The following is a 25,976-nucleotide window of genomic DNA, read 5'->3' on the forward strand; positions in this document are numbered from 1 at the left end:
ACAAACACTGTTAATCTCTATAAATTTAATAATGCAGAAACTAAATTGGCACTGCATATAAAAATAAAGTCCTTGCCTCTGATTTTTTTGTTCCCAGACTTGCATTGTTGTGATGTATTATTATATCAAATTATATTATTATATTATATCAAAATTATACCAAAAAACTCTTAAATGCACACTTGCAATTAAGTCAATGGTCATTTTGCTTATTGTGGGTTTTTGTTGTGTTATTTGTTTTGATGTTTGGTAATTATGGTATCATTTCTCTTTCAATAGCTTATTCGGCGTTTCCTAAGGGAAAGTTTTCAATTAATTAAAAAATGCAAGTGGAATAAAAAGCATATACAAACTTTGAAAAAAATACTACGAAAAACGGTCACTAGTCCTAATTCAGATGTTGTTCCACTTGGACTGAAATTGCATATTGCAGATATATATGTGGATGAGCTCACGCGAGTTGGCAGTCAAGAAGTAAGTGTTTAAGGAAACAAAATCAAATCTGTTTTAATTTAAATGTCTATTAGTAATGCCCATAGTACTTTTTGATTTAACTATAATATCTGTTTAAAAGTTGTATTTGTTAATATATGATTAATTTTTGAATTTTTATGCATAGTAATGTTGATAATTCAGATGTGGATAAAAGTTTTTGTCATGTCACTGGCCTACCTCTTTGTTTTTCAGAACATATTCATGGCATTGGCCATCATGTAATGTAGTGGTCCGTGTTTATCTTTCCGTTGTATTATTTTCTTAGTTCTTCCTGACCCAGATGAAGCCACTGGTATATGTGGCAACACTAGTTTTTATAATCATCTGTACTATTATGGCATAATAAAGCCCAATATCTTACATCACATTTGCTTTTTGGTCAAAAATTCTACATATTCTTCGTCATAAACAGAATTAATATTATTATCTCTTCAACTGCAATATTTTCATCTGTACTGTTATGACTTAATAATGCCCAGTGTCAGCTATTTTACATAAATTCTGTTAAAAGTGCTCCATTTAATCCAAACAGATTCCCCTGCCAAATGAATAAATACAGATTTGTGTACAAAATACTCATATTTTGAAATAAATTTTATCTTTAATTCAAAGTTCTCTAGTTTAGATTACAAATTTATATTTGTTATCTATACTAGCATTTCTGCAATGGCACTAGATTCAAACTCATGACCCTTCTTGGTATGTGAGTTTGAGGAAAATGTGCAAACCACCAACTTATCTTGTTTTCATATGCATAGCAGTTTTTGGTGCAAAGTCACTGATGGCACACTTGAAGACAAAAGAATAATTGTGATATATACGTCCCTCTCCTTTGTATCATGATTATTATTTAATCCCATATTATTCTTAGTTTGAAAGGTTAGTAAGAATATGAAAATGATGTTGAGGAAGGAGAGGAGATTATTGCTCTAAGTTTTAACAGAGGAGGTAGGTTGATGTTTTCAGTCATTTCTCATCTTCATGAAGATTGTCAGAATAAGGTGACAATGCATTATGGAATGACATCATTACACCCAAAATGGATCCTACAACCATGTTAGTTCTATTTTAAGGACATAATAGCTGCTTTCCTATTTATTATGCAGTTACACTCCTCACCATTTATCTCCTAATGGTAGAGTCATTAGCAGATTAACTGTAATGGAAAAGCAATTTGAGACAAGTGAAACAGTTCACTTTATCAGAAATTATCTTTCAATATTTTGAAAACTTTACATTATTTGTCTTCTTCATTTTTCTTCATTTTTTGTGTTTGTTTGCAAGATAAATAAAAGTGAATTTCACTTTGGAGGTGTGTGTGTTGGGGGGAGGAATATTTTTTGTCTACTTCAAAAATGTGACATCAGATCACTCTTAGTAGTAATTTGCTTACTAACTGCGGTCAGTCTTATTTTTCAGATCATCATCATCAAATTCCTGATATGTACCCTCAAGGGGTGTACAGGATATGATAGTATTACACGAAAAATTTACATCATTACTAACTTCCTATCTACAATTTTCCTCCAAATTAGTCTGTTACTTGTCAAGACTCCAACATTATCAGATCTTATGAATCTATCATCTAACACACTTTGTACCGTATCAATTCACCTATATCTTGGTCTTCCTCTGGGTCGTTTTCCGGCCAAACTGGCAGAGAACACTTGTTTTGCTAATCTTTCCTTGCCCATTCTGTTTAAGTGACCATACCACCTGAGATTAGCTCTGCTAATGCATTCCTGAATGCTGACAATGTCAAGTTCTTTCCTAATATCCTCATTTTTAATATGATATTGCCATTGATGCCATCTGTTCACGCCTCTAATCTTTCTCAGGCCTCTCATATCTGTGATCTCTAGTCTTTGATCAAGTGTTTTACTTCTAACCCAGCTCTCAGATCCATAAGTTAAATTGGTTTGAACACTGTCTTGTATACAGCTAATTTCACTCTTATTCCATATGAATTTATTCAACTGACTTCCTACCATACCAGCTTTGTTGATTCTGTTGTCTATTTCTATATTTAATTTACCATCTTCACTAAAAATCGTGCCAAAGTAGCCGAAATTGTTTTACTTGTTCCACAGGTTTTCCATTCACAACACAGTTGACATTTTCAATGATTCCGCCTATTTTTATTGTCATGTCTTTTTATTGCTGACCTTCATACCATATCTATTACAACAGTTATTCAATTTAGTCAGTAAATCTTGCAGACTTGTAGCGGATTTATTTAGAAGTATGACATCGTCTGCATAAAGCAAAGAGCTGACATTGACATCTCCAATTTTGATATCATGTTTAATACTTTCCTTCATAATGTGATTCATATAGATAATGAATAACAGAGGGGATAATGTACATCCTTGTCTCACACAGATTTAACATTAAACCATCTTCCTGTACTTCCTTCAATTCTAACTGCTGACTTAAAACTCAAATAATGACTGAGTATTGCTTGATATAATGCCCCATTGACACCATATAACTGTAGTGTATTGAATAGCTTCTCTCTTGGCACCTTGTTGTATGCTTTTTCCAGATCGACAAAACTTAAATACAGATCTTTGTTATATTACCATGATTTCTCCACTATTTGTCGTAAAGTGAAGATCTGATCCTTACAGCCTCTATTTGACCTGAATCCAGCTTGTTCTTCACCCAGCTTTTCTTCCACAATTCTTCTCAACCGTTTCTCAAGTATACTTGCATAGATCTTGCCAGGAACACTCAGTAGGGAAATACCTCTGTAATTCTCACATTCAGTTTTATTTCCCTTTTTAGATATGGGTACTATGAGAGCTCTACTCAAATCATCGGGAATTCATCCCTCGGTCCAGGCCTTCTGAACTATGCAGTGCAGCCACTGTAAGACCTTTATACCATCATACTTCAGCATTTCTGGTCGAATATCATCTACTCCTGCTGCCTTTCCACATTTCAAACCTTTGATGGCTTTTTTTACTTCAAGTATGGATATGTATTCCTGACTGCATGCCTGGTCAGTGTTTTTTACATCTGTGCTGTCATCATTGCTTGTTTCATTTAGCAGTTTTTCAAAGTAATTACTCCATACTTAAAGGATATCTTTTTCATGTCACCTTTATCATCTCTAACTCCTTTTACAGCATTCTTTCCTCCATTCCTAAGCTAATTCAACAACCTCCAGAGTATTTTGCCACCTTCGTGATATTTATTTTCTATGTTCCTGCCAAAGTTCTCCCATGAATTTTGTTTAGCTAGTTTTACACAGTGTTTAGCTTTCTTACATTTGTCTCTGTATTCTCTAAGAGCACAAGCTGACTTATTTGCCAGGAACTTTTGATATGCTTTCTTCTTTTCCTTCACTGCCGCTTTAACTTCCTGTGTCCACCATGGAGTTCTAATTTTTCTATCCTTGCTGACAACTTTGCCACATGCCTCTCTAGCTGAATCAATCAGAGCTTTCTTCAAGGCTTGCCACTGAATCTCCAAGGTTTGATTCCTGTTCTCAAACTCTTTCATTTTTTCTTCAATAATCTTTGTGTATTTTAGTCTACAGTTCACATCTGAGAGCGGCTCAACTTTTATTCACTTTAAAACTTTCTTACGTGTTATTCTTTTGAATATGAAATTCAATTTTATCCTGCTCAAGACCAAATAGTGATCACTTCCAATTTCATATCATCTGTACACTCTGGTGTCTTGCACTAGGGAAAAAACATCACTATCAACAATAACATAGTCAATGAGACTTTTCTTATTCCTTGCCTCTTCTCTCCATGTGAATTTGTGCACATTTTTATGTTGGAATATGGTGTTAGTAATAACCAGTCTGTGTCCTGAGCAGAAATCCAACAGATATTTGCCATTATTATTAGCTTTGCACTTTTCTTCAAATTTTCCCAAAATATTTTTGTATGTCTGACAATCACTTCCTACTCTGCTATTTAGATCCCCAACAAGGACCATCTTTTCCTTTTTCATTGTGTCAGTTGCTTTTTCTAAAGCTTCAAAAAATTCCTCCACTACTACCTTAGTAGAACCTTCTGTGGGACCATAAGCACAAATAACTCTCATTGTCCAGTTCCCCATTCTCATATTTGCCCACATTATTCTACTTGAGATTGCCTGCCATTCAAGAAGATTAGCCTCGTATTTTGTGTTGAATACTATGGCTACTCCTTCTTTTCCTTGATTGTCATTGCCTGAATATAACATTCTGTATTTATTGCTCAGAAAGATCTCACCGGTTTTTGTCTTTTTTGTTTCAGTCACCAATATTATGTCGATCTGGTACTTATCCAGTTCCTCAGCTAGCTCCATTTCTTTGCCATTCAGGCTTCTTATGTTGATAGTACCGATCTTTAACTCTGGTGATGTTGAGTTGGGGTGTGCTTTCAGATTTGTTTCATTAGCTGACTTTTCGCTGTTCGCCCTAGTTCCCTGGCGAAAACAACTGGGGCCTTGTTTAACTGGGCGATGTCCCAACTGGCATGAAATTTTGTCATGTTGTACCATCATTTTTATTTTGGTTTAACCAATAAGAATACAATTTGGGTGGTTAAATCCCAAATTGCCTGCCCATCCTTGTTCGTTAAGTAGCCAGGTAGATATCCAACAGGGTGCACCATGAGAAGGTGAGGATTCGACATTAGGTCAGAAGCCCTGGTCGGTTCTCCACATTCCTTGAAAGGCTTTGCAGTGGTCTCCTCTCAGTTATACAGCTTCGACCCTTAAGCACCCCAGTTTTTGAGATTTTTCAGATCATTGAATGTCAAATGAAGGTACCCTATGAAACCCTGGTTGGAGAAGGCCAACACAAGGTGGGCTAGATTCAAATAGGGTTCCCACCCAGGTTTGGACGTCACCTACTCCTCCCCACTTTTTCTTTCAGGTTTTTAGGAGCAGCACTGCAGACCATGACAATTCAGATATCAAGAGATTAGAATGAACCTATGACTGATACTTTGTAACTGAGGTCTCACTTTAGACCTGTGATGTTCTTTTGAACAAACTAAATTGCAGCTGTCAAGCCAGTGAAACTTTTATCAAAATACACTACTAAAAGGTGAATATATAGATGCTTATGCAGTGATCATGTCTTTTAAGTAGTGCAAGCTAAGGAAACTCCAATGTCAAGAATTGTATTCTCATACACTCTAGTCAAAATTTCGAAACCTCTGAAGTTTCTATATATATATTTGGCTTTGAAATAATGTTGGATTTTTAATATCCATTATTTTTATATAATTTACATCCTAAAAATGAAGCCATGTGCCTTTTTCTATTATAATTTTATGTATTTTTATTTTATATTTCTGTTGTTTATTATTAAGAGAGAGACTTCCAGGGAGTCAGGGACTCACTGGGGGAGGCCACATACTACACACACCAGCTATCATACTTATTCTTGAATTCATTCATACCTCTTGTACATACATGATATCCAATGGCAATCCATTCCAATCATGCACCACTATGAGAGAATGAATGCAGCTAAAATCTTGCCTCCTTCTTAGCAGCATTCATTCTCATCTTCCAGGGATGCCCTCTTGTACTTTCCCCACTCTCCATAAACTGAAAAATTCAATCAGCTGAAATCCTGTATGACCCTTTCAGGAGTTTGTAAGTCTCAATCACATCACCTTTCTTTCTCCTGTTAGCTAGTGTCTGCAGTTTACAAATTCTCAATCTGTCTTTATAATCAGTAAAACTGACATCATTTTTAACATTCTCCTGTGCACTCTCTCCACTGTATTAGAATCACAACAGAAATCAGAAGATAAGACCTTATCCATGCTAATATTTTATAATCAAACCTATATTTTCCAATTTATGCAACAGTCTTCCATGCTGTATGCTGTTAAAAGCCTTAGCAAAAATCCAAAAGCATCATAGTGTATCCATTCCCCTTCTAGTTCAGTGGTAGCGTTATTATAGAATGTGAGCAAGTTGCTAAAACATGACCTTCCCTTAGTAAACCCATGCTGTTCATTGCAAAGTATGGATTCACTCTGAACCCATTTCTGAATGTGAGCCTATTCACTCTTAACCCAATTTTTCCAAAATCTTCACCATCACTCCTGAGATAGTGATTGGTTGATAGTTAGACATATCGGACTTTGCACTATCCTTGTGCAATGGGATTACCACACATTCTTTCTATTTCTGCAGAATCTTCTCTGTTCTGAGACTCAAATTATACAGCCTGGTCTAAGGAATAGCCAGATCAGCTGAACCCTCTTTTAGCACCCGTGCTGATATCCCATCAGTCTCTATTGCTGAATTCTTAACACAGCTCTAATACTATCTCTTCATACACCTGAATTTCTTCATCCAGTGAAGAGGTAGCAGTGAATTCAATGTTGCATACACCAGATCGATAGCTTTTAGCAAAATGGGCATTCATTAGTTGAACAATCTCTTTCTGCATCTGTCACCCTTACTCCATCTGCATTCAGAAGAATTATTCTTTCGTATTCATTCTTTCTTTTACTTGCAGCATATTGATAGAATTCTTGTGGGTTGTCTTTAGCTTGCGGAGCCAGTTTGTTTTCATACTCAGATTTAACTGTCTGTACAACAGCTGTAACTCTTCTAGCCTGCTGCTTATAATTTTCATAAAGGACATCATCCTTATGCACACAGTATTCCTTCCACACCATCCTTTTCTGATGAATCTCTTGCTCAGTGGTGGCTTGTAAGAATTTGTAGTGGTGGGGCTCTAGAAATAAAAGTAAAAAAAAAGGATTGAAAAAAATTATATCATTAATAAAACTAAAATATAACAGAATTTAAAAATATTTAACAGAATTCTTCTCTTCATTCATTTCTACAAAGATATAAATTAAATGCTAGAATTAAATAGAAAATTAAATATTGTGTGGTTTTTATTTTATAAAAACCACACAATATTTACCTATGATAACGACAATGATATTAATTTGTGTTATTTGTGCTCATGTAGTAGCAGTGTATCTTGGGCTTCAATGCTACCAGCCTAAACTGCACGTAAATCACGTGTTATCCCACTAGGTAGTGGTTTGGTGTGGTCTGCTTTGAATATACTCCACCTTTGAGTATACTAGCCAGTACTGATACCAGCCCTAGCCTGTACAGCACATTAACTATTGCAAAATACAACTGTTGCTACAAAATGAATTATATAAAATACTATCGAGTGGTATTGTATTATTACAAACAAGAAAATAACAGTTTTTAGATAAATATATAAAAATTTAAGAACTGCGATAATAAAACAGGAACTTTCATTTTATACTGGAGGAGCTGCTGCTCTTGTGGATGAGCTGCCACTGCTCTTACTTAATAAGATTACACATCCATTTGACTCTTACCCTATTTATTCTTCGAAATCTCAAATTGGTGTTTAATAGTAATCTAAAAGATGGAAACCTGGCAAATTTGTTTTAAATGGAACAGTTATCAGACCCATATATTAGCTGCTTTCTGTCAGTTACTTTCAAATGAAGTCCAAGTAGATGTGATATTAGCATGTGAGGGATTGAGTTTAAAGCCTCACAAAATAGTACTATCTGCATGCAGTCCTTTCTTTCAGAGCTTATTTAATTTATGGATGTTCTTGTAAACATCCCACTGTTATCCATGACATGAAATACACTGATCTGAAACCAGCTGTAGACTTCACATACAGTGATGAGGTGAATATTTTACAGGACCAGCTTCCTGCTCTCCTGAAAGCTCTTAGTCTTTGGGGGCGAAAGTTTAGAAAATATCATGGATGAACAGCGCGGTGATTCAGCATGCAGTTATTCAGCAGACTTTTAATTTTTCAGTACCTGCAGTTGCATATCAGCAACCCATCCCTACTACCATTGGGTAATTAAATGCTCAGTCTCACCATAGAGCATCAGGGCATTCTGGAGATAGTCAAGTATTGGTTCCTTGTTCTATGCCATCTGACCCATGGATGCTCAGTTATACTCCTCATGACCCAACACAGTTTACCCACTCAGGTGCCTTGGTATCATTTGAAGAATCTTCCATATCACTTGTTGCCAGTTCTTCACATCAAGTTATAAATAACATGCCTGGTCTTACCACTGCTGGATTGATTGACACTCACTCTCATCTTCAGATGGAATGTGATCCTTGTCTAGGTTCACAGGCTTTGTCTCTTACTGGAATACCACAAAAATAACATGGTGCAGAATTGCCACCATTAAGAAGATATAAAGGAGAAGGCCTAGAAAAATATATTCTTGCATTTCAGTTAGTAAATGCATAAAGGAAGAGGTGAAGGTAAGATCCGGACCTAGTCACAATGGGTGTGCTCCAGAATATTAATGAAGAGAGAGAGAGCCGATCACAAGAGAAGGAAGACTGCAATTTTCATCATCTAACTCTCAGTTAAACTAATTCCTAAGATTCCCTTCCTTATTCATCATTTTCCAATGTTCAGTGTTCTGTAATGGTGGAAGGATCATGATCTGAAGACACAGTAATTGATATAGAGTTACCTCCATTATTACAGATTATGACAATAGATAATATATTTTCTGATAGAATGCATCAACGTATCCTGATATCATTTAGACAGCCTCCTATATCACCTGTTTTTCACGTGACAATAGTAGCTCTTCAGTAAAGGATATGGGTATGTGTTTGGAGCACCCAAACTCATATAATTCATCTAATCATATAATCATCGGTTAGATAAGCAGAAACCTCAGTCAGAAGTGCTGCTAAAAGGCATTATGGAAAGAGTATGATGCTTGTAAAGCGAAGGAAGAAGCCTTTGCACTCAATAGCCATTTGGTTCTAGTCTTAGTTCTCCCAACTAGGCTGAAGCGAAGTATTGCAAGAGTTATCCATCCATACGTTATTAATAGTGTTAATTTCTGTTGTAGATCTAGAGTCCTGAAAATGGCTTGCCATTTATTCTGGCCCTGTAATGTCTCAATTGTAACGTCTGGAGACAGAGAAATAGAAGTAATCAGAAAGTAAGAGGAAGGTATGAGAACTGAATTGAGGGCAATGATTAGGAAAATTAGGACTCTTGAGAATAGTTTAGTTGATGCAACAAGAATGGATGGGTGGGGGAAAAGTCAGGTGAATAGGAGAGCAAGGGGGAGAGTGGAAGTCAAGAGAATGAAAAAACAAAAGAAAGAGAGGTAATGAGAGGATGTCGTGAAAGAAAGGGGAAAGCATGAAAATGGGAAGAAATGGAAATTGGGGAGGGGGGTAATATGAGAGAGAGTGATGAGCACTAGTGTAAATGTAAATAAAGCTATGAGAAGTATAATATATGGTGATTCAGTGATTTAGGACGTGCAGATTAACATGTTCAAAGAGTGCTTTCCTGGTTGGAACAATGGAGAAGGTAACTTTAGCTATGAAGAGAGGATAGAATGTGGAGGAGATGATAGTAATCGTTAGTACTAATCACCTGAACAGCAGTGTTAATTGGGTGGCAAAGGATTTGAGAGTGATGTTACGGACTGTGCAGCAGATAAGTGTGAGAGATAGGATAGTGAGTGTACTTCCTTGCTTTGACAATGCAGAGGAAGTAGAAGAGTGGTGATAATGAATGATATGATTGCAAAAATGTGCAGGAAGAAGTGTAAGAATGTGTCTAGAATATGTTGATGTCTGGAGTGCATTCGATGGTAGAAGAATGCTTATGCAAACAGTGGATTGCATCTGAATAGGGAGGGATACAAGTGTTTGGAGAGGTTGCTGTTCTCTGAGCTAGTGGAAATGTTTCGACAGAAAAACTATAATTTATAGGATTGAAAGCATGAAGGACAGTCTCATATGGGGAAGATATTTCAGGAAGTAAGGTTGAGTGCATGGAAAATTATGGACAGTAATAGATATAGGGCCAAGAGTGACTTCGCTGCATATATATAGAGAGGATTTTTTTACCCCTCCATACTAATGCCAGGAGCATTAGGAATAAAGGGAATGAAAATAGCACTGATTGATTCAATCTCTCCTAAAATTATTGGTATTAGTGAAACATGGTTAACAGAGGATGATGTCCTGACAGTGATAGAGGTAAAAGGATATACTATTTTCTGGCAGGAATGAGGTGGCAGAGTATTGCTCATGATTGCAGATGAGATGCACCTTCTAAGAATAGAGAGCTAGAAGGGATATAATGCACATAGCTTTGACGGTGTATATGGTGCGAATTAGAGGTTGGCAGGACCATATATATATAGTTTGATGTTGCTGTAGGTCAGGGAGTGAAATGTTCAGAGAAATTGGCTTGGTGAGTGGAAAGTGGGTAATTATTATGGGTGATTTCAATTATGGAAATATAGATGGGATAGAGGAAGTAGCCTATGGTAATAAGGAAAGTTGATTTTTGGAATTCTTGGGGGACAAGTGTCTTAAACAGCATGTGTTGGAGGATCAAGAGTTTTGGATTTGATTGTAACTGAAATATCATGCTTGCCTTCGCTTAGTGAAAATGACTGTGTGATATTGACCTGGGGATACACAGGCATGCAAAAGTCTTAAAGAGAAAGGAAATTATGTGGAATTATAAGGTAGACAATTTTAATAGTCTTAGAAACTGACTTGGCCATGGGTGGAGGAATTAGATGGTAAAGAGGTCAGTTGTGCATGGAAGTTAGTTAAGGAACATATATTTACAGCAGTCGCAAAACATATATACGAGTGAAAAAAAAAATGGATGACCACTGAGATTAAGAAAGAATTGCAGATAAAAAAAGCAGTTATGAAAAAACATAGAATGGGAAGTGATGAACAGTTGCATGAAGAATACAAACTTAAAGCAAGAAAGGTGACTAGTGTATGGGGGAGAGTTGATTGAATGAGAGTTCAAGGGAAAAATTAGAATATGAGAGGAGTCTAGCATTACATTCAAGGGACAATCCTAAGAAATTTTTTTTTTGTTATGTGACCAGTAAGAGAAGGAATGATTGTGGATGAATGGTCTTGCTAGATGGAAAAGGTGGTTTAAGGACTAAGGCAAATGATATTGTAGAGCTGTTTAATGACCATCTTTATTACCATGTTTCATTCTAGGGAGGTGAGTCTTATTCCAAAGGGGATGGAGAGGGTTGATGGATTAGAAGTAAAGTGTATGTATTTACAAGAATAAATACTCTGGATGTCAGCAAGGCTTTGTGATTAGATAAAATTTTGTCATGAGTCTCAATGGAATGCACTAAAGAACTTACATATCCCTTGATTTGGCTGTTTTGCAAGTCTTGCAAGTAGAAAAAGTCCCTGGGGTGTGGAAGGAGGGTAAGATAGTTATTATATTATACTTCTATTTTACTATAGTTACTATATTATACTTCTGTGGTTGTTAAGGTATTGGAAAAATTGGTAAAGAGCTCATATACAGAATTGGACAGATAAAAATATCTGTGAAGGTCAGCACTGATATATTAAGGGGGTGTTCTTGTTTCAGTAAACTCATTAACTTTTATGATAAAGTAACAAGAGTGGTTAATGAGGGAAATATATATGCTGTAATTTTTTTAGATTTTGCAAAGGCATTTGATGGGGTGCTTCATGATAAACTGATGTTTTAAGCTGCAATGTATGGGTTTGGATAGGATTGCATATTGAGAGGCAATATCAGGGAAAAGTAAAGTCACCAGTGGGATTCCACATGATTCTGTGCTGGGACCACTATTTTTCATCCTTTATATCAATGATATTGTCACTGGAATTCAAGAAGATATTCAGTTGTTTGTGGATGACATGAAGCTGGGAAAGGTTATTGAGATTAGTGCTGATGTAGTGGCTCTTCAGGAGGATCTGAATAGGGTGAAAATGTGGGAAGATGAATGAGGATGCCACTTTAATGTTGCTGTTTTGAATTTTGGAAACTTCAGATGGGATACCGCATACTTTATACGTAGAAGTATACTGGAAGAATTTGAGGAAGCGCTGGATCTTGGAGTTATGGTGAATCAAAATTTGAATTTAAGGGACATGTTGCAAAGATAATAAAGACAACTCAGAAGATTGCTCCAGTATTAAGCATTAGTCAGCAAAGATAAAATAGTAGTGATTCCATTTTATGAGAACTTAATCAGGCCACATCTGGACTACTATGCTCAAACTGGCCATTATGGTTGAGAGGGAATGAAGATACTTTGGAGAGGATGCAGAGATGGTTGACAAATATTATTTCAGGATTGTGGAATGTTAGCTACAAGGATAGATTGAAGTCATATAGTCTGTAGAGTTTGGCTGATAGTAGGCAAAGGGATTAATTTGCATGTAATTTTGACCTTTTATTGAACAGAAAATATGTTGAGTTATGCACTGAGCAGCAGATATGTTAATTAGTGATGTACTTCAATGTAGAGTATATTAACTTAGAAATTAAGTTATAAAGTGTATAGTTTGTTTGTGTGTGTTCATGTGCTACCGGTTGATAATAAACAATTTATGGATGACACTTGACAGAGCAAGGCACTTGCTCTCACTGAGTGAGATGATATGGACTTATCAGGGACACCTTGCAGCTGCCATGACTTGTGCAGCTTTTTTTGCTGCACAAGTCATGGCAGCTGACTACGATTTCATTGGGTGTTTCATGAATATTGATTTGGGGTCTTTGCTCAATGTGCTTTTCTGACTTTGCTTATACCCACTTAACACACACACACACACACACACACACTCTTCCCCCCCTCCCTCCCTCCCCACATTTTAAATTACAAATATCTTTATTCAAAATTGATATTTTTGGTCTCTTCAGCTTACTATTTTTCTTGAATATGAATATTTTCTAGAAAAGTTGCATTTCATTTCATTAGCAAATAGTGCTGTTTAGGATTTTTTTGAAACTTGTATTTTGATGGATAGTTGCCAAGATTTTTTTTTTTCCTCTTTAGCTGCCCTCAAAGAAAGCCTTATTATTCTTGACTCCATACTGTTTTATATTATCATCCACAAAAGAGTAAGTACAGTATTTATAAACTAGTTTTAAAGAACTAAATCCTTTTACATTTGAAATTGAAATAAATGTTGATAAGCCATTCCAGTGCATATATATTAATGTATTATTTATCTTACATAATTTCAGGAATGACAGGTTAGTGTATAATGTAGCTACCATGTACTCTGAGTAAATATACCTGCAGAAATCCAGTAATAATGCTGTGTGTGTGTGTGTGTGTGTTGAGGAGATGTCATTTCATAGTGCTGTTCTCAGTCCTATCTTCACCACATGAAACACAACAACAATGATAATAGAAATTGATGGCAGATATGGCAAATGAATCTCTTCCATATTTGAAAAATAGTCAGTCTCAATACTAACATGAATTATGCTGATGTAGTAATCCAAACAACTTTATTCTAACATACTGTTATTAGCTAGCAGTTGCCACTACCATCTTCCATTTTTAACTTTTCAAATTACTTATCCTTTCTCTCATAAAATTCTTCACAGTTTTGCACTGATGTGTTTCATGATTGATTTTGAATATGGATTTTATGCTTAAATTTTCTCATGGTTCAAAATATCTTTCCATTATTCTATTATATTCGTGTGAATGCTCTGCTACAATGCAAATCTCAGGAATGACAAGTTAGTGTATAATGTAGCTACCATGTACCCTGAGTAAATATGCCTGCAGAAATCCAGTAATAATGGTGTGTGTGTGTGCGCGTGCGCTTGCAAGCTAAGGATGGTATTTTAAGTATCTAAGAAAGTTTAAAAAGAATTAAAATTGAGCAGCTTTTAAAAATTATAGACTCAACTATGTGAACATTATTGAAGAAAATTTGCAACAGTTTGGAAACAAGAACTAAACCTTGCAATCTAAGTGGCAAACTGAGACATTGATTGATTCAGCTAGGGAGGTATGTGGTGAAGTTGTATGTAAGGATACAAAAATAAGAACACCATGGTGGATACAAGAAGTTAAAAAGCAGTCCAGGAAAAGAAGAAAGTATACCAAAAGTTTCTAGCATGTAAGTCAGCAGACACCTTAAAATAATACACATAAAAATGTAAGCGAGCTAAGTTATGTGTAAAAGTAGCTAAATAAAAGTCATGGGAAGACTTTGGTAAGAGTATGGAAAATAAATATCAAAAAGGTGGTAAAATGTTCTGGAGACTATTGAAGAAGCTTATAAATGGAAGAAAGAGTACTTTAAAATGAATCAAATATAATAAAGGTGATATGAAAACTGAAGATAAGAATATCCTAGATGTCTAGAGTAATTACTTTGGAAGACCTGTTAAACAAACCAAGCAGTGATGGAACTATACTAAAAATTTTTCAAGAGGAGTTCATATCACAATACTTGAGGTAGAAAAAGTCATCACAAACTTGATGTGGAAAGCAGCTGGAGCAGATAATATTCGACCAGAAAGGAGGTATAAAAGTTTTGCAGTGGTCATGCTGCATAATACAGGGGGCCTGGTCATAAGGTTGAATTACCAATGATTGGAGTAGAGCTCTCATAGTACCCATCTATAAAAAAAAGAGAAAATAAAACTGAATGTGAGAATTACAGAGAATTTCTCTACTAAATGTTCCTGGTAAGATTTATGCACTCATACTTGAAAGGAGGTTCAGAAAGATTGTGGAAGAGAAACTTGGAGAAGAACAAACTGGGTTCAGACCAAATAGATGTTGTCAAGATCACATTTTCACTTTAAGACAAATAGTTGAGAAATCATGGGAATATGACAAGCACTTAAGTTTTGTAGATCTGGAAAAGGCGTATGACAAGGTGCCCAGAGAAAAGCTTTTCAAAACACTACAGTATATGGAGTGGATAGAACATTATACAGAGCACTACACAGTCTTATATTTAAGTTGTCAGTCAGCAGTTAGAATTGATGGAAATACAAGAAGATGGTTTGTAAAATAAGGGGTGAGGCCAAGGATTCACATTAACTCTACTTCTATTTATCATCAATATGGATCACATTATGAAAGACTGTGGCATCAAGCCTAGAATTGGAGATGTCAAACTTAACTCTTTGCTTTATGCAGATGATGTTCTACTCCTAAACACAGAGAATTTCTCTGTGTTTAGTGTAAGTCTCCAGGATAACCTAACTAAATTGAGTCACAGCTGTAACAAATTTGGCATGAAAATCACAACAAAAAGACCAAAACTATGAAAATAGGCAGGAGCATAGAAAATTTCTGCTGTATTCTGAATGGAGATTCTATAGAACAAGTAAAATATTTCAGCTATTTAGGTAGTGTTTAGTGAAGATATGAAGTTAAATCTGGAAATAGACAACAGAATATGCAAAGCTGCTATGGTGGGTAGCCAGTTGAATAAATTTATATGGAATAAGAGAAAAATTAGCCAAAATACCAAATTAACAGTATACAAGACAGTGTTCAAACAGTTTGAAGTTATGGATCTGAGTGTTAGGTTAGAAATAAAGCATTTGATCAAAAACTAGAAACCACAGATATGAAGGTTCTGAGAAAAATTGGGGATTGAACCAGTGGCATTAATGGCAGAATCAGATTAAAAATGAAAATGAAAGGAAGTTGTTTCAGCAGAGCTAATCTAACATGGTATGGCCACTTAAATGAAATAGGTGAAGAAAGGTTAGCAAAACGTGTTTAATGCCAAGATGGCATGAAAGAGACTGAGAAGCCAAGGTCTAGGTGGGTTGATTCAGTCAAAAGTGCCTTAGAAGCATTAAATGTTGACAATATTGGAGTGCTCACAAGTAATATATTGATTTGGAAGAAAAGTGTTGATAGAAGATTAATAATAATGTAAATTTAATTATGTAGTGGTGTCATAGTTTCCTGATATGTACCCCATATCAGGAAATTGATGATGAGGAATAGGGTAACTATCTCATAAGAATTCCACACTTCTCACTACTGTCCCAAAAATCTTCTTGCACACAGTTATATTCTGTATTTTGTAATAAAAATTGGTGTAAATTTTGTTGCCTGCCTTATGTACATGATTTCTCGATTTTACCTCTTCGCCTACACAGCTTAAATTATTTACCATCTGGTCCTTTGCCAACCCCTGATCTGGATCACTATCTCAATGTTTTGGCTCAGAAGCATAGTCTTTCTTCAACTTGCTATGGCTGTTATCATCCAGCCATATAAAAGATGCCAAATGGTGCATGAAGAACTTGCTACCTTTAATGTTTTCAGTGTTTGTGTACAGGTAAGTTTTGAACTACTTGCAACTTAACCTAGAAATAATAGTCTAGGTTTAATTCATTTCTTGTACATATTAAGATTTGTATGAAATGAACCCCATAGACAAATATAAAACACCTTTATTAAAATTTTTGATAAAAAGAAAAGTGATTTTTACTGATCTTCCTATTTGTCTTGGTATGAAACAATAAGTTGTAGAGGTTTTGTTTTGTTTTTCATAAATTACCTTTTGGCTAGTGAAGGAGATTTTTGAATTTTGAAATTTCTCTCATAAACTCTGGACTTAGATAAAAAAAAAAAAAAAAGTGTAATGGAGCATCATAATATTGCTTTACAATTTGTACATGCTTGATTCATCAGGTAAAGTCAAGTAAGCAAAATTTATTTCACTGACTTATTACAATATGCTATGAATATATTAAGGTTTTACTTTAAACACAAAAGCATGTAAACTCTCAGACTTATAGAAATGTTCTGAAAAACTTATGAGAAAAGTAGTTGAGTTAACAGTAATGGTAAATATCTGCTGCAGTTTTTGTTCTGGACATAGTCTAGCCATTACAAACAACATGTGAAGAGAACAAATGAGAAAAGTATTATGCTTTACATTGTTGTAATGTATCCTCTGGTCTTGTTTACAAGAGCCTACAGGCAGATTTGAAATAGGAAGCAATCATCTGATTCTGAACAGGGCAAAAATGATTCCCTCCTGCATACCACCAGTATGCAGGAGGGAATCATGCTTTCCTCCAAGCACAGACTAGCTGAACAAGTGGTGTGACAGCAGAATTTATCACTAGCTGATTAGGCATCCTCCAAATTCATTACTGTCAAGTTCCATCCCATGTACATTATAGTTGCTGGCTTGTGGAACCATTTTACTGCTGCCATCTTGAATGGGGAAGGGTCTGGGGTCCGTATGTCATTTTTTAGAAGGACATCACCCCATACTGCATGTGAGAAAAGGGAGACAACAGAAGGTAGAGCCTTTGTTCTTTGGGACCAAACATGGCAGCAAGAAGCTATCTCAGCCCCAATAAACAAGTATATAATTTCTTGGTATCTTTAATATGTAGTATAACAAGTGTAGTATAGCAAGTGGAAAAACTTCCAACAACTTTCTCTAATCCAGAGTAATTTAATAATAAGGTGTGACACCTTTTAGCAAGTTGTATATGAAAATATGACTTCTGTATTACTTCAACCTTGGTATCACATCTGGGTGTGGCTCCCACTGAAGAGACTTTCGGCAAGATAAGTACTTTGGTTTTCTTTCATTTGTTTTTCACTTTAATTTATTTTACTGGTGCTAGTGATGATTTCGTCCCCACTAGGCACTGGTTTCTTTTAATAAATATTAGGATTGCTGGTAGTGCAGTTAATATCTGCATTACAGGATTACTTTTAGCGGTATCACGGCCGCCATTTATAGTAGCTCAAACAAACATTTGCTGGTAGTGTAGAATTATTTCTGTATAACAGGATTATTTTATTCTCAGTCTTACGACTGAAAGTTTTTCCCTTCCAATTAAACACAGAGATTATAGTCTTTTTCCCACTTGAGATAATGGTACCAAATCCTTCAAGGTTGCGAACTCTAGGAATTTAAATTACCGGATGTGAAGAAGTGAGACAGGTAACTAAGGTTTTAAAAGAGATAGTATACTTGATGCTTATACAGGCATTTTCGAAATGGGGTAGATTAGTAATATACAAAAGGGTTTGTCAAGTGAAGATCCAAATTGGTTTTCTGGTGAAGTCACCTTCACATTGGATATGAAGATGCCCGTACCAAATTTTGTCAACATCGGTACAACCCGAGTTATGGTAAACTATCTCAAAGTACAACGTCAATGCCTGCATTGCAGTTCACACGATCACTTAGGTGGTAACTGTCCCAAATCTAAATGTTTCAACTGCATGGAGATCGGATATATTGCTAATCAGTGCCTCAAATCCTGTCAGAAATGTGAAAGTTCTGAACACCTGCCATTTTAGAACTTTCGCAGAAAGAGTGGGAGCTCCTGTAGAGCCAATTAGAACACCATATATATCAGAGAGGCATAATGAAGAGTTCCCAGATCTTCCAATTCAGTCTAGTAAAGACAGTGCTTTTAAGCAAACTACACTTGGTAAAATCACAAAAAGCATGTGATCAAATCAGTTAGAAATTAGCTCCAAAATTGCAGATCTGCAGGAGGCAACTTTTTCAGTCAAATACTGATGGAGCATCAGATGAAATTACAAATAATGAACCTAAAATAACAACTGAACAGGTACACAACGAAATGCAAAAACATTCAACTGTTCTACAAGGAGAAACTTGAGAAGCAAGTAAGACAACTGAAAGAACTTAATATTATTATTATTACCACGTGCTACTCCAGGAGTCCTTAGACTCATCGAGGGAGGCCCTAAACATCATGTTCACACAGCTGTTCAACAGTCTCACAGTATCTATCATACCTTGCCTTGAACTCGCTCACCGTCATAGCACCCACAACAGACTCTGGCAGCTTATTCCACTCATTCACCACTCTAAAAGTAAAGAACCCAGCTCTAACACCCCTGCTAACCACGCTCTTGCCCAGCTTCCATGGGTGTCCCCTAGTTCTCCCACCACCAGTCCTGATCTCAGAAATATCATCTGAATTAATCCTATAGAATCCTTTTAGCAATTTGAATGTCTCAATCATATCTCCCCTTTTTCGCCTATCAACTAGTTTCTGCAACCCACAAATCTTCAACCTGTTCTCATATGGTGCATTCCATAGACCTGCTATCATCTTAGTCACTCGCCTCTGGATCCTCTCAACCTCCTCCCCATCAAGAAGGAACCGGGGTGACCAAATCTGGGCACAGTAGTCGAGATGAGGTCTTATCAGGGCTCGGTACAGAGGTACAATAACTTGTTTTTCTCTGCTCGTCAAGGTATTTTTCAACAACCAAGTGAGTTGATGAGCTGATTTAGCTACTTTCGCAATGTGCCCCCTAAACTTCATCTCCCTATCCACCAACACTCCCAAGTCCCTGGCCTCATCAATCTCTTGGAGTACAGTTCCACCAATGTGGTATACTGCTGCTAATCTTTTCACTCCGAAATGCATAACCTTACATTTTGTCACATTAAATTGACATCCATTCTCCTTAGTCCAGAACTCCAATCTATCTAAGTCATCTTGCAAGACTTTGACATCTTCTGCATTCACTATCGCCCTACCCAACTTTGCATCATCAGCGAACAAATGAACTGTCCCACTTAGACCATTCCCTATATTGTTAATGAACAGATTAAATAGCAGTGGTCCAAGAACAGAACCCTGTGGCACACCACTAGTCAGAGGCCGTTTTTTGGACTCTACTCCTGAATAAACTACTCTTTGATATCTCTCCATCAACCACCCAGCTATCCATCTCACCAACCCTGTATCCATTCCCATATGTTGTAGTTTACGGATTAGAATTCCATGTGGAATCCTGTCAAACGCCTTTGCCAGGTCCAGCAGTATCACTGTAAACCCATTTCCCTTATCCAGTTCAGCCGTCACCTTGTTATAAAACTTGAGCAAGTTACTGAGGCATGATCTACCCTTCACAAAGCCATGCTGTCCTCTGTACAGTATCTCATTTTCATCAATCCATTCCTGTATTTTTCCCTTGACTACTTTCTCCAAGACCTTGACAATGACTCCTGATATGCTGATCGGTCGGTAATTTGCAACCATAGTCTTGGATCCTCCTTTATGCAGTGGAACTATTTTCCCCTCTTTCCACGCCTTCGGGACTAAGCCAGACCTGAGACTCACAACATTTAAGGTTCTGTAATAGACTATTCACCTCCACTTCATTCATCACAATTTCCATATAAACTAATGATTCCTTCATTTTTTCAACGTCACCACCTGGATGATATACTTTTGCAAAGTGCGCGCTCAGTAACTCCACTATATCGACTGGTTCAGTGAACTCTTTACCATCGTCATTCCTTAAAATCATTTTGCCATGTACAGTTTTTTTCTTGCTTGCAGCATATTGAAAGAACTGTTTGGGATTCTCTTTTGCTTGCATAGCTAGTTTCCTTTCATAATCGGCTTTTGCTGTTTTTACCACACTCATTACCCTTCTAGCCTGTACTTTATACCGTTCGTGTGCCTGCAGGTCACCCCTTTCTTTAAATTCCCTCCATAGTTGTTTCTTTTTTTGCAGCTCAAGCTTAATAGTGTTATTCATCCATTTAACCCCTCCTTGTTTCACTATTCGGACCTTAGGTATACAATCAGCCATAACCTCCTGTAAATGCTCTTTGATCACTTCCCATGCTCTATCTACGTCCAGCCCTTGCAGTTGTACATGCCATGGCACTGATCCAAGCAATCTCCTAAGCTTGTCATACTTGCCAGCACGGTAATTCCACATATACCCTGTCTTAATCACAAATTTCACACCTTTAGCCACCTCCCAGGTCAAGACTTTATGATCACTCTCACCAATAGGTGGCAACATGGTCATATTCATTACAGTCAAATTCTCAGATACTATTACCGGGTCAAGCACTCTCACACCCCTAGTATTTTCAATTACATGCTGTTTCAGATAGTTATCCCTTAATAATTGAATAAAATCCATTTCCTTCCTCACATGTGTCCTCTCCTCCTTCCAATCAATGTTACCATAGTTGAAATCCCCCATAATAATTACCCTCCTTCCACTCATTTCATCAATTTGTTTATGCATACTATCTCCACCATCTATTCCATCACCTGGTCTATAGCAGCACCCAACTGTATATTTTATTCTGCCAGTATCAATCTCACACTAAATAGCCTCAAATGAGCTCCTTTCACTATCCTGCAATACTTCAATTCTCCTTGGCTGCAGTTCATCAGCTATCATCAATAACATCCCTCCCCCAATTTTATTCTCTCTGTCCCTCCTAAACATACTATAACCTACACATTCTATCCCACTAACTATATCATCTTCCGTCAGCCATGTTTCACTAATGCCAATAACCTGTGGCCAGGAAGAGCCAATCAAGGCCAAAAATTCTTCCTTCTGGTTCCTAATACTCCTGGCATTAGTATACATGAATTGCAGTGTTCCCTTTGTCCCACCCCTATCTTGATGCGTTATTCTAAATATCCCATTCCCATTTTTTGTCCTTATTGCTGGCTCAGGTACATTATATACATTTTTACACTCAACTGTCTCACTGATGTCTGGATATCCACTCCCCCCCCCCCCCTCCTCCTCGGTAGTTTTAGTTTCCCTGGTTCTGCACATCCATTTTCACTTCATTCAGCAACACTTTTTCCAGTCTCCGCACACCAAGTCCATTCAAATGCAGTCCATCCATCTTGTATAAGTCCTTTCGCCCATCAAACTCATTCCACACGTCCACAAATTCCACACCACACCGTCCGCATAACCTGCGCATAATATCATTTGCGATTATGGCCCTCCTTCTAAACTCCTCTCTGTCATACTGCGGTAACAGACTCACCATTCTAACTCTGTCACTCTTTTCTTTCGCTACCTTTAACAATACTTTCAAGTCCTCTCTCATAAAAAATTTATCACCTTTCAATTCATTCGTACCAGCCACAATTGTTATTTCTTTCACCCTCTGTTTTTGCACTCTAATGCTCTCACTTACATCCTTAAATTTCGCACCCGGCAAGTACGATTTAGTTACACTCCCATCTATTACTCCTCTTAATAACGAGTCACCATACAATACTCTCTCCTTCATTTCGGAAACTCGCCCACGCTGTTTATTTCCGTTAGCCGAATCACTCTGGAAAGAGTTTTGTAGGTGCTCTAATTGCCGCTGCGCATCTTGTATCACTGCGCGCAGCCTAGCGATCTCACTTCCTACAAATAATTCCTCATTTTTTTTATCATTCAAACCATTTTCTCTTTCTGTATAATTGCTCTCACTCTTTCTTAGATCACCGCTCACATTGCCATCTTGTACACCGCAATTCCCTATCGAGCCACTATTTTCACTCGCATTCTGGCTTTCTTCAATCATAACTGTCTCACAACCTGACACATACTTCGACTCCTCATTTTGCATACACTTTCTACACATTCTCCCACCACTATCACTTTCAACCCATACTCCAGACTCATTCGGGAATGCATACATTCCACACACATCACACCGGACAAACTCTCTCACACTACAGTTTTTGAACAATGGCGTCGTATTTTTGGACGCCATTATCTTACGTCGCATTGGCGCCATATTCAAATATATGAAACGTATCGTTAAAGACTAAATTAATTTACGGAATTTACACCAAAATCACACAGACACAACAAGCTACCAAATTTAGACAATATTACGTTATGATTTTTAACATTTATTCTAATTTCCATTCAAAATTGTACTTAGCTTTCGGGAGCTACCTGAAAATACGACCGTTCCCCTGGCACTCGGACAAGATATGCAGACAAGATCATCAAAAAGGAAAGACGAATTAATAAAAAAAATTGAAGATAAACAAAAAAAATTTGAAAAAAAGAACTACAACTAAAAGAAAAAGAAGTAATAAAAATGTAAAGATGAAGAAGGCTGTGGATCATCAAATGAAAACTCTTCATGCTCAGAAGAGTTTATGGATTATGAAGAACCAACTCATGCTAATAAAGAGAAAGCAAGAGATACAATTTAAAAAAAAAATATAATAAAGTTTACTGATTCAAAGTTTTCTCAGTACAGTTATCTACATAAAAAAATAACTAGCTTCCAAATCAAAAATGATAGCCATGAATTTGAAGTAATGGAAAGCAACTGTAAAAAACTGGAAAACAGTTTACAAGAAGCAGGTTACACAATTGCTTCTTCATAGATTGAAGACCTCATCGGTTTTATCCAAAATTTAGAAGTTAAAGACTTACCAGTGACATTTCGATAATCATAGCATCTCCTTTCTGCATTGCCTCATTAAATGTACGAGGATTCCATAGGCAAATTAAACAAGAAACTATATGGAAACTTATGCTAAGCCATAATATCAGGTTTTTGTTTCTCCAAGAAACATACTTCAGCAGATACAAAGATATAAAAAGTTTAACTGATAGATATTCACTTCTTTCTTATTGGAGCTTTGGAAGATTTAACAGGGCTGGAGTAGGAGTTCTTATTCTTGCCCCCCCCCTCTCCTTGGGTCATTCTGTAATATCCAAAGGGATGGAGAATCTTGACAATAGATTGGAAATACTGTGGGTGTGTAATAAGGTTTATAAATGTTTATGCTCCATCCAATGGAACAGTTAGACGAAAATTCTTCCAGGAATTGGAGCCATATTTATATGGTGCCCATTACATCATAGCAATTGGTGACTGGAATTGCATTGAAAATCCCACATTAGACAAAATAGGAGGACACCCCAGTAGTGGGATATGCACAGTTAAAAACATGTCTTGACAATGCTCAACTAGTAGACATATGGAGGATTTGCAATCCTAATCTCCAGGCATACATATACATGAATCAAGGTATTTGTATCTCTTCTTCCCTTATAAATAGGATAATTCAGATAAAACATCAATACATACCAAGTGAATTTGTAGCAAACCATACTGTCCTCATTCCTAAACCTAATAGAGATCACACCTTAATCTGCAGCTGGAGACCTATTTCTCTAACTAATACTGACTACAAGATATTTTTCCACATTATCAATAACAGGCTCAAAGTTGGAATGAAATATATAATTAAAAGCACACAAGTGTATGGAGTACCAGGTCGAACAGTAGAATTTAATCTGTTTCTGCTACATGATCTAATCCGCTTAGTTAACACAAAAAAGCAGTCGATGGCAGTGCTATTCAGTAGACCTTACTCAAGCATTTGATAATGTCTGGCATCCCTTTCTATTCCACATCCTCCAGCAAATTGGTGTAGGTAAAAAACTGCTATCTATTATCAAAGGAGCCTATGCCAATTCAACCACCCACCTCCTAGTTAATGGGTTCCTGTCAGACCCAGTAAAAATTCTAAAAGGAGTCAAGCAAGGGTGCCCTCTCAGTCCACTGCTCTTTGCATTGTTTCTTGAACTTTTCTTACAAAAAGTCAACAATACACATGCTGTGCGAGGAATAACAGTTCCTTCAGCTAAAAAGGAAAATAACGTATTAGCATATGCCGATGATGTAGCCGAACTTTGAAGGATAATGATTCCATATATATATATTTTGGTATTTTGGAAAAATTCAGCAAAAGCAGCAGATTAATTATTAATGCAGACAAGACAAAATTAAAAGTTTATGGAAAGCGGGATCTTGGAGGTTCCTTTTGGGCTAATCCCAAAGAGAGAACCCCCCCCCCCCCTAGTTATACTTGGAATTCCCTTCTCCACTTACCCAATATTACCAGTCTGAGAACTTATAAGAACTTGGAAATGTTAGAAGACTGGAAAATAGGGAAACTCTCCTTTTCTTCTAAAGCCATGGTACTCAAAACCATAATCTTTCCTGTTCAGTTGTACATAATAAATATTACAGACATCACAGAAGCTGAATAAAAGCAATTTTATAGTAAACCTCTGCAATTTTTTTTGCTCCAGATGATAACAAGAAGATATAAAGCAATTTCTTCTGCTATCAACAAAGCATGGAGAATTTGGACTTCCAGTCTTAAAATTCTGCTATTTAAGCTATAAAAAATGGGGGGTGCTTAAGGGTCAAAGCTTTATAACTGAGAGGAGACCTCCACATAGCCTTTAAAGGAATGCAGAGAACCGACCAGTGCTTCTGACCTAATGACCATTCCTCACCTTCTCGTGGTGCACCCTGTTGGGTATCTACCTGATACTGAACGAACGAGGATGGGCTGGCAATTTGGGATTTAGCTGACCAAATTGTATTCTTATTGGCTTAAACCAGTATAGAAAATGATGGTACAACATGACAAAATTTCATGCCGGCTGGGGCGTCACCCGGTTAAACAAGGCCCTCGTTATTTTCACCAGGGTGAACAGCGAAAAGTCAGCTACTGGAACAAATCTGAAAGCATACCCCAACTCAACATCGCCAGAGTTAAAGATCAGTACTATCAACATAAGAAGCCTGAATGGCAAAGAAATGGTGCTAGCTGAAGAATTAAGATAAGTACCAGATCGACATAATAGGGGTGACTGAAACAAAAAAGACAAAAAATGGTGATATTTTTCTGAGCAATAAATACAAAATGTTATATTCAGGCAATGACAATCAAGAAAAAGAAGGAGTAACCCTAGTATTCAACACAAAATACGAGGCTAATCTTCTTGAAGGGCAGGCAGTTTCAAGTAGAGTGATGTGGGCAAATATCAGAATGGGGAATTGGACAATGAGATTTA

At 36.7% G+C, this 25,976-nt stretch overlaps 1 protein-coding gene across 1 annotated transcript in view; it reads left to right on the top strand.

Moving 5' to 3' along the window:
• The window catches only part of Nnp-1 (Ribosomal RNA processing protein 1 homolog Nnp-1), a 92,840-nt gene that overhangs the window by 21,801 nt on the left and 45,063 nt on the right, over window positions 1-25,976 (top strand). The window contains exons 4-5 of the mRNA XM_090406530.1: window positions 280-474; window positions 13,350-13,414. Coding sequence (XP_090262656.1) covers window positions 280-474; window positions 13,350-13,414 — 260 coding nt within the window. The remainder of the gene's footprint in view (window positions 1-279; window positions 475-13,349; window positions 13,415-25,976) is intronic.

Source organism: Typopeltis vanoorti, chromosome 16 (assembly GCF_054136105.1).
Source record: "Typopeltis vanoorti isolate ZY-2024b chromosome 16, IOZ_Tvanoo_1.0, whole genome shotgun sequence".
Lineage (NCBI taxonomy): Eukaryota > Metazoa > Arthropoda > Arachnida > Uropygi > Thelyphonidae > Typopeltis > Typopeltis vanoorti.